Below are 11196 nucleotides of genomic sequence, written 5' to 3' on the forward strand. Positions count from 1 at the left end.
ACAGATGGGGGCCGGCGTCATCAACATTGAAAATGTTGTAATGAAAGAAACATTTAAACACGAAACGAACAAATACAAAAAGAAAAAGTATGGGAGGAAAACATAATGTACGGTCAGATTGCAAGAGATGAGAACGCCAAGACAGATACAGAGGCCTGGTGGCTATGGATGAGGAGGAATGACCTGAAGAAAGAGACAGTAACACTCATACATGCAGCTCAGGAACAAGTGTTAAGGACCAATAATATGACTTGAACTGTATGCGTTGTTGTTTCTGATTTTGTTGGTGCATGTAGCTAGATTAGCCTTTATCAAGCAATCTTTCTAACGTTTCCTATACGCAGTGCATTGGTCTCTTCATATCCGCCATGTTTAGTGGTAATTGGTGGCGAGTTTTGCACCAGGCTAAACGAGAAAGGCTTGGTGATCTCTCGTAGGTTAACTATCATTCATATCTAGAAGGAAAGGGCTTCTGTGTGGTCTTCAACATCCTTCTCAATACTGCAAAGCCACATGATATAGAAACAGACAGGGCCATAGAGGAACAAAGGTAGAGAGAAAAAGAGAGCGGTAGCACGAGAAAATCAATCTCAATATTTAATTATGGTGAAACAGTAATGCTCATAGTTAGCGAACGCCCGAAATTGGCACAATGCAAAAGACATCACGACAATGAGGCAAGAATGATTGATTGGGAGCTCTATGGAAATCACGGCCTAGAGAAAGCAAAGACGTGCTATCAGGAAAATGTGGATTGCAAAACCCTGTAGGATGCAATGCTCCAGTGCGATCACCAGACGAGACATCGGGAAACAGACATTGTTGTGGTAAACAAAAATGAAAGAACAGGTATATTAATAGACATAGCATGCCCCGGTGACAACACGATCAATTTGAAAGAAGAAGAAAAAGTAAACAACCATGACAATTTCAAGTGTGAAATACGAAGTTTGTAGTAATGAAGGGAGTAGACGTGATACCATAAGTAATTGTTACGCTTGGAAGTATCAACACTCAACAATCAGCATGGCTGAAAAAAACCGGAGCAAGTGTGAAGGCAGGGTACCAACAAAAACCAGCATTGCTTGGAAATGGAAGAATTATTCACGGGGGTCTTGAAACACAGAAACAGTAATACAAGTGACACTTTCCATCATACCCAGGAAAATAAACTGTTACTTTTGATACAATAATCTTTTCAACTAGAAGTACAAGGTTTCAAAGTTTGGGAAAGAGATTACATCAATCCCAGTACATAACTGGTACAAATGTTATCGACCCCAAAAAGGTTGAAAGGAAAGGTCGACCTCTGAGGAATTCGAACTCTAAACCTAACGGTAGACGAAGTGCCGCTGAACATTTCGCCCAGCGTGCTAACGATTCTGCCAGCTCACCGCCTTTACAATAATAATATTAATACTACTACTACTACTACTACTACTACTACTACTACTACTACTACTAATAATAATAATAATAATAATAATAATAATAATAATAGTAATAATAATAATAATGATAATAATAATGATATTAATAATAATAATAATAATAATAATAATAATAATAATAAAATTAGAAAAGACCTGTCGATTCTTAATGAAATAAGCAAACAAGCAACGCTACTGAGCAACAAAAAGAGAACAAAAATGCTCCGCAAATATAACATCACAGAAAAAGATTTGCCGGAGATAAAATAAAAGCTGAAGCAAGATATCCTTGCCAAAGCTCAAATGATCCGCCGGTACGAGAAACGCCAACGCTTCTTTGAACAGAACAAAAAGTTCAACTCCGACCCCAAAAAGTTCTACCAAGAACTGGGCAAAAATAAAATAGAAGTCACTGCAGCACCAACGGCAGAAGAATTGGAAGAATTCTGGAAAGAAATATGGTCGGCGAACAAAAAAAGGAATGCACAAAAAGCTGGCTGAAAACTTTAACAAAGTACTAGCAGAGCCAGAGACAATGCCTGAATGGCTCACGAAGGGGAAAACCATCTTAATTCCCAAATCAAATGAAACAGAAAAACCAGAAAACTACAGACCAATAACCTGCCTCCCTACTATGTTCAAGGCATTTACTGCAGTGATATCACAAAGGCTGAACAAGCACCTGGACGAAAACAAACTGTTCCCAGAAGAGCAGAAAGGATGCCGCAAAGGCTCATATGGCTGTAAAGATCAACTAATGATTAATAAAGCCATAACTAAAGACAGCCACAGAAAGAAGAAAGGCCTCAGTATGGCCTGGATTGACTACAAAAAGGCGTTTGATTGCATCCCCCACACATGGATCCTCGAAACACTAGCCATTAACAAAGTAGCACCAACAATCATAAAATTCATAGAGCACTCTATGAATAAATGGCAAACAGTCCTACACCTCCAAACAAAAGAGGGACTCATGAAAACCAAAGACATCCCCATTAGAAGAGGAATATTCCAGGGAGACACGCTCTCTCCACTCCTATTCTGCTTGGCACTGTCACCTCTATCTGATATGCTAAATAGAACTGGATGCGGATATACATGTTACGGCAAAACGATCAGCCACCTTTTATATATGGATGACCTAAAACTATACGCTGCAAATGACAAACAGCTGGAAACACTATTAAAGACAGTTCATGGATTTACCAAAGAAATAGATATGAAATTTGGATTAGAAAAATGCGCCAAAGTAACCATGAAAAGAGGAAAACTAGTTAAGAGTAACAACATCACACTAGATAAAACCAATGAAATAAAAGAATTAGACCAAAGCCAAACTTACAAATACTTAGGAATCCATGAACTAGATAAGACACAACACACACAAATGAAAGAGAAAATAAAAAAAGAATATTATAGACGAGTTAGATCAATACTAAACACAGAGCTCAATGCTAAAAACAAGATAATAGGTATCAACACTTTAGCTGTCCCAGTTATAAGTTACAGCTACAATATCCTTAACTGGACACGAAATGAACTGACCAAAATAGATAGGAAAACAAGAAAATACTGACAGGATCTAGGATGCATCACCCAAAATCTGACATAGAAAGACTATATATACAACGTATAGAAGGTGGTAGAGGCCTTATACAGCTGGAAAACTACTATAAAATAACCACCATAGGACTGCAAAAATACCTACTTCAGAAGGACGGAAAACTGATCCAAATAGCAGCAAAACACGAGCAAAACAAAAAGCTGTTCTCAGTATTTAAGGAAGCTGACAAATACAAACAAGAAATCATACCACCTAATAAATATGAAGAAGAAGAAAAAGATGATGAAGAAACAACAAAAGCTATAAACAAATGAAATCCAAACTAAAAATAGAACAGCAACGAACCATGATAAAACGATGGCAAGAAAAGCCCCTTCATGGTAAATACTGGACTAAACTAAACGCAAAAGAAATAGACAAAGAAAAATCCTAGCAATGGTTGAGAAGCTCAGGACTCAAAGCAGAAACAGAGGGATTTTTAATTGCAGCACAAGACCAAAGCCTCCCCACCAGAAATTACCAATAACATATAATGAAAAGAAATATTACAGGTAACTGCAGAATATGTGGAGATGGACAAGAAACAATAAATCATATTATCTCTAGCTGCCCAGTCTTGGCTAAGAAGGAATATATTCACAGACATGACAGAGTTGGAACCTACATACATTGGAAGCTATGCCAACATTATGGAATAACAAAAGAAAAAAGATGGTATAGGCACACACCAGAAAAGGTCACAGAAAACGAGAAAGCAACCATACTCTGGGATATGCCGATACACACAGATAGAGAAATTAAGGCCAACAGACCAGATATAGTTGTCAGAGATCATGAAGAAAAAAAATGCTTTCTAATTGATGTATCAATACCGGCTGATGACAACGTTTCTCTAAAAGAAATGGAGAACTCTCAAAATACAAAGACCTGGAAATAGTGGTAACTAGAATGTGGAATCTGAAAACAGAAACAATTCCTATCATAGTAGGTGCATTAGGCATGATAAAAAAATATTCAGACAAATACATAACAAAAACACCAGGACTTACAAACACATATAACATACAGAAAATTGCACTACTAGGCACTGCACATATCCTACGCAGAACAGTTTCCATACAATAACCATCAGAGCATCACAACAAATCACAGCACATACCCAAGGCACACAGAGCTGTGCTCGGTAGTGAAGTGAAAGCACGCCATAAAAATAAAACTACTGAAAAAAAAAAATAATAATAATAATTTATATATAATGTCAAAATGCAAAATTCTTTAAATAACTCACATATCATTCTTCAACATGTCCGAAGTTAATTGTGTACGTCTTTTCTTTAAAGCAAAAGCATTTTCGAGAAAATTGTCTGAGAGATTTAACTGAAATATAAAGAATATAATTTATGCTTAGCTCTATAACTTTATACAATGAAGCAAGAGAGCCTGTTTATCAAATTCAGTTGTTATTTAATTTGTCATGAAAGTGAAATTATTCTTATCATCAAGATTATTCAATTATATGATGCTTACATTTTACATTTTTCTTTCAAATACATAATATACAAGGAGAAATTTATATTAATAAATAAATAATATATAGTGACTGCGTTGAATTGATTACCACCGAATTTACGTACAGATGATAACATGTAAACCTGAAATTCAAACCAAAGGTAAAAAAGAATGTCTTATAGATTAATTTATGCATAAACTATTCGGTTCATATTTATATATGTGAAATAAATGACGAATGCAATATAATAAAAATTGGCTTACATCTTCATATCTTTTAATCAATTTAGCTTCCGCCTGTTGTGAATGTTGGGAACCTACATGGACTTTCTTACTCAGTTTCTGAAGAATAATGACATGCTCCAAATATTACGGGAGAAAAAGCAATATACGAATAAACACTGTGAAATATATACACATACAGACGTACACACACGCGCGCGTGCGCACTCACATGAACACATGTATTAACAAAGTGATGCACGCATACACAAGCAACACATTACACTTCATAATTCGTGCGCGTATATAATATATTCTACAGTGTTTATGAATATGAGTCTCTATAGGGCTACGTATATATTTCACAATCTTCTGTTTACTATTCATGCATATTATGCATATATAGCGCTTTTCCGTGACACTTCACCTCCATCTTATGAGGAGAACTGTTTCACTAAGCTGGGCCGCCGACCAGAGGAGAAACTTCAGGTGTGGAAGCAAGGTCTAGAATCAAAGGGCCTTAAAGTCAATTTAACAAAAACTAATGTCTTAGTAAGTAGGAAGGCAGACAAATCATAAACCCCTTCATGTAGATGGCATGCTCGATCTGTAGAAAAGGTGTAGGGAGAAATTCCATAAGATGTAACCAGTGCAAGCTATGGACACATAAGATGTGCAAGTAATATCAAAGGAAGTCTAACTGAAAATGTGCAAAACACAGTTTCCGTCACAAGTCCGTGGGGGAGGGGGGCTAGAAGTAATTAGTAGCTTCCGTTATCTAGATGATTGAGGAGTAGCGGGGGTGGATGCTCTGAGAGCGTAGCTGCTAGAATAAGAATAGCCTGTGCAAATTCAGAGAGCTCCTACCTCTGTTGGTAACAAAGTGCCTCTCACTCAGAGTGAAAGGTAGACTGTATGACGCATGTGTGCAGACAGCCATGCTACACTGCAGTGACACATGGGATATGACTACTGAGGACATGCGTAGGCTGAAAGAAATGAAGCTAGAATGCTCTGCTGGACGTGTAATGTCAGTGTGCATACACGACAGAGTGAAGCGCCCTGAGGGCATCAGATGTGGTGTGCAAGAGAGATGACTGCGCTGGTATGGTCATGTGTTGCGTGATCGTTGCCAGTGTCACCTGACTGGCATCCGTTCCGGTGGCACATAAAAAAGCACCAATCGAGGATGGTCATTGTCAGTGCCGCCTGACTGGAACGTAAAAAGCACCCGCTACACTCTCGGAGTGGTTGGGCATGCAGCTGTAGAAACCTGACCAGATAAGATTGGAGCCTGGTGCAGCCTCCTGGCTTGCTAGTCCTCAGTCAAATCATGCTACCCATGCCAGCATGAAAAGCGGATGTTAAACGATAATGATGTTTATATAGAGACTTTACGGCGACTAACACGTGGAAAATATTATGAGCATATCGCTCCATTTCTTTATACTTGTTATTTTCCATCTAGACTTAACATTCTCTTGCTTCCTCTCTGCAATGGTCTTTCTTCTCTGAAAAGGCATTAACTTATACCTTCTTTCAATGTTTTCTGCTGTAGTAGAAAATGATAAATATATATGTGTTCAGTACGTACATGTGTTTATGTATGTACACATAGTGAAAACTCTTCAAATCTACATATTTCCAAAAGCACTTCTATTTTCAAACTGTATAATACATTTCTCATATATTTTACATTCCCAACGATTATCTTTTCCATGTGTATTAATATATTACCGTATAATGCCTCGTTTTAGAAGCTTTGTGCAAGACTAAATTGAGATGCCCAGGCACTCAACTATGTATAGGGAACTGGATTACTGGCGTAATTGAGATAACTGTTTGTTGAAAAGTAAATTGAGGAGGATACAATTTGCAAGGGTCTGCATGAAAGTTTTTTTCTGTTCTTAAGAAGGGTCACAAACTGTGTATTGTTTGATTGTATAAAAGGATGTCATTACGATTTTGCACTGAAATCCCTTTATTTCCCACCATCTCCACCGCGAATTCTTAATTTGTAACGTTTTTCGAATTTTACTCTTTTTATCCATGTAGCAAAATGCAGAGATTACGAATCTGGGAAATATATTTTTTCTAAACTTTAATTATTCTTAAAGAAACACTGACCACCCCTTCCAACACCTCACCCACCCATCAGCTACTCGCTTTCAAAAAAGCTGAAACTTCTCAAAGTTTCATACATGCGTAGAATTGTACTGAAATAGCAGACGTAAAAAATACCAGACCACCACCATAAAACGTGACATGCAAGAAACAACAGGTAAACGACATTATTTCTGAAGAACCTTCCCGCTTTCAAAAACCTAAAAGTGAAACATTGAGAGTTGTAGCATTATGAAAGTGGTGACGTGATGGGTGCATGTTTGGAAAGATTTTGGTGATTCTTTAAGAAAAAAGAACATTCTTAAATAGGTGTACTATCTTCCCCCGTGGATCACGGAGTAAAACATTTGGAAAAAAGGGAGAAAATTGCAATTTTGAGAACGTATATTTTTGGTTAAATCGTTATCTTCTGTATCAAAAACAGGAATCGGAAGAAATTTAGGAAAAAATAAGGGGATGGGCGAAAATGTCACCTCGCACATGTGAGAAACAATAGGTAACGGACAGGATTTCTGCGAAAATTTCCTACAGAATAAAAAGAAAAGGTCATTTCAATTGTATTTGATCTGTAATTTTGCGCGTGCACAGAACTAAAAATAACCTAATTCGTACAGAATTCTTATCGAGTGTTTGTGAGTATGTGGGGTGAGGTGCCAAAGGAAGTTATTTTATGGCACTCTTTCGTCTGAAGCTGCAACGGTGTCGACCCGATCATATGATTGTTCGTTAATTTCTGTAAAAATCTTTATTTCTTTATGCTTTGAAGAGAGTAGAAAGTGAAAGACAGGAGAAAGTGAAAGATACATGTATGTGTATATGAAATGGACGTTTTTGTGTGTGTGTATATGTGTGTGTTTCCGTGTGTGTGTGAGAGAGAGATAGTGAGTGAAGGTGTGTGCTGTCAATTTATGTAACCGTTTGTCATGTTCATGTAAATGGCACTCAATCATTCTCTCTCTCTCTCTCTCTCTCTCTCTCTCTCACACACACACACACATTTCCTTTCATGGGAACGTATATAAATACATATGCATACAGTTTTTCTATGTATGTGTGCGTGTGCGTAGCATGTGAGAGGGAGAGCGAGTTACTGTATTTACATATAGAGAAATGGATGTCTTTCAATGAGTGACAAATCGGAGAAGCAAATCGGAGAACTTATTTATTCACACATTGTCAATTTTGTAATACAATACTGTCATTTTGGTTCCACTAGAAAGTGTGAAACTCTTTTCACTTTCGAGTGAAACCAGTTCGTTGTCTTTCAAACGACTATAGCTGATTGTTGAGATAAAGTAGATATCTGAATCAAAACAGTTTATTTGGTAACCGAAAGATTACTGAATATTTTGATACCCCATGCCTCAAAATCATCAACTTTGTTTTCGAATGCACACGGATTATACGCACGCACACACAAATTCCCATTGATATATGTATATATATATATATATATATATATATATATATATATATATATATATATATATGTGTGTGTGTGTTTGTGTATGTGTGTGTGTGTTTGTTGATACATATATGTGTGTGTGTATGTATGTATGTATGTGTGTGTGTATGTATGTATGTGTGTGTGTGTGTGGTGTGTGTATGTATGTACACATATATAACATAAATGAATAACAAATGAAGGACAGGAGTCAATCCATTAAACAATTTTAAGATTGCTATATCTGAAAACATTTCCTCTTGAAAAGTTTGTTTCCCTTTATTTATATTATACCTAATACATATTTAATATTTCTTATCGTTACTTCTTCGTAATCTTTAGTTATGATCTAACAAACAAAACACAAATTATTTTGATATTTTTATATTTATTTTTCCGTTTATTTTTATTCTTAATGTCACTGATATCTCTTTCAGAAACTTTTGTCATAATTTTTTTATATAATACTAGCAGCATAGCCCGGCGTTGCCCGGGTATGTAAGAGCCCCTAGTAGGCAACGACTAATCCCAATCTAGTCCTTTCTCTCTAGGGAACGAATGTGCATGTGTAGGTTGCAATGTCTTCTGTGTATACGATGTTCCTATATGTCCCTTTGGGCGAAAACGCGATTTCCAAAAATGGCATGATTTTATCGATTTTTCTGATGGTAAGGTATTGCATGGAAAACTAACGCCAGAATTACGTTTCTTAGGGTAACATTAAGCTTCACCATGAGTTTGGTGAAAATCGATTGCAAGTTGCTAAAACTACAACAGAAAATGTGTTGCATATAAAAAGCTTAGATTCTCGACCCCATGTCGAATTTATCGATTCTTTTCAAAACTGGGGGAACTTTTCAAAATTTTCGCTGCGTTAGTTTTGAATTATGACATTGGGATAAGTGTGTGTCAAGTTTCATCAGAATCGGTTGAAAGCCGTGGTCAGGGTGAGGTTACAACCTGACAGACACACAGACAAACTGCCGTTTATATATAGAGAGATACCTTTCTTTATTTGTTACCTTATATATATTTTTTCTTATCGCTATAATGTTAAAGCTCAGCTATGTTATAGTAGGTCTCTACCCGCTTTCAATGCTTCCCTACGCTATGATTTAAGTTTTTGCCACCATATCTTTCATTCCTTTATCGTTTATTAATTTTCTCTCTTACTATTGCGGTAATTAGTAAGAGTTGGAGGGAATTTCTTCCTTGTTTGGTCTATTTTTATAAATTTTATAATTTCCTTCCTCTACTCCCTCTATTTCGCTTCACAATAACTTGTAAACTGGGGCCATCTTAAATGACCTTGATAACATAGTAGACTGGAGCTCACCACCAAACATTTCATTTCAATTTAGCGGTAGATAATGGACATTACCTTTATAGATCTCACAGACAAACGTAGTCATGGCTTCCTTTATTGTAGGAAGTGGGGATAATTGGGTCTCTGGATGTGGCTTATTCCTTCCCCTCGTAATAATACATTACTAACCTCAAACACAAAAAAAAAATTGGTAGATTCATTTTGTCAGCTGAAATAGCAGCAGAATGTTGGCTGAGGGATCTTTTTAAATTTTCAACTATGTTGAGTTATTTGGAATATGCTTCCTTCTAAAGTATACATTTGATAGAAAACAGTTTCTTTCGAACTGATTTCATGAATTCTTTAGTCAATTTAAGTAGTTGTTTGAAACGGCCATAATGGATTGACACCTATCCTTCATTTTTTTATATATTCATATGTTATTGACTTCTGAGAACGTACACTTCGCTTATTCGGAAGTTTATTATGGACTGTATATTTAATAAAGTTTGCATGTGTGAATATACTCTACTGAATCTAATTTTCTGCAAGGACTACATGAATTTCATTCTGCCGGTGGGTATAAGCCAAGGATGTTATTGCAAGCAATTGTTGTGTGTGCATATTATTCCAAATTAACGAGGTGCACCAACTTAATGAATCTCTCTCTCACTCTCTATGAATGATTAGAAATGATAGCATATATATATATATATATTTATATATATATTGTATAGAGGGCATTATTACACATAAATGCCTCACACTAAGAGGGACAAAGTCATTACTACCAAAATTATACTAATCATACCCAAATGCAGTTTTTCAAAGCAAGACATTTAAAAAAATGAATTTAGTTCTGTATCACCGTGATTTCACATTCAACTTTACGTCTTATGATCCTCAGCAGAACTGATTCTGAACACATCATAAATAAACTACCAACCTTACGTAGCGTAAGGTTGGTAGTTAATTTATGATGTGTTCAGAATCAGTTCTGCTGATGATCATTAGACGTCAGTTGAATGTGAAATCACGGTGATACAGAACTAAATTCATTTTTTTAAATGTCTTGCTTTGAAAAACTGCATTTGGGTATGATTAGTATAATTTTGGTAGTAATGACTTTGTCCCTCTTAGTGTGAGGCATTTATGTGTAATAATGCCCTCTATACAATATAGATATAATTAATTTGTTCAAAAGAAAAAAATTATTTTCGAATTCTTTTCTTTTATGAGGTTTTCACGCTAGCTGCCCGATAATTTTTGTTAAGATCCCTATTAAGAGATTATCCTTAATTGTTAAACTTATATTTATATATATATATATATACCTATGTATATACACACATATATACGTATGTAAAATTATATATATATATATATTATTTAAAGCATCTTACGATCGTTTCGCAGAAGAGTTGTCCCTATCATGAATTCCTATATTGATAAGCATTATTGAATATATATATATAGATATAGATATAGATATAGATATATATATAAATCTCTAGTTAAATATATTCAATAATACATATCAATATATGATTTCATTGATGTAATAACGAAATCCTATATTGATATGCATTATTGAATA

General features: G+C 35.6%; 1 protein-coding gene across 2 annotated transcripts in view; it reads right to left on the reverse strand.

Moving 5' to 3' along the window:
* Positions 1–11196, reverse strand: part of LOC115229342 (neprilysin-3-like) — a 48293-nt gene that overhangs the window by 27180 nt on the left and 9917 nt on the right. For both annotated transcript variants that reach the window (XM_029799709.2, XM_036499175.1), the window contains 2 exons: positions 4768–4845; positions 4283–4371 (listed from right to left, as the gene is read on the reverse strand). In XM_029799709.2, coding sequence (XP_029655569.2) covers positions 4283–4371; positions 4768–4845 — 167 coding nt within the window. The remainder of the gene's footprint in view (positions 1–4282; positions 4372–4767; positions 4846–11196) is intronic.

This window comes from Octopus sinensis, unplaced genomic scaffold (genome assembly GCF_006345805.1).
Source record: "Octopus sinensis unplaced genomic scaffold, ASM634580v1 Contig12483, whole genome shotgun sequence".
Classification (NCBI taxonomy): domain Eukaryota; kingdom Metazoa; phylum Mollusca; class Cephalopoda; order Octopoda; family Octopodidae; genus Octopus; species Octopus sinensis.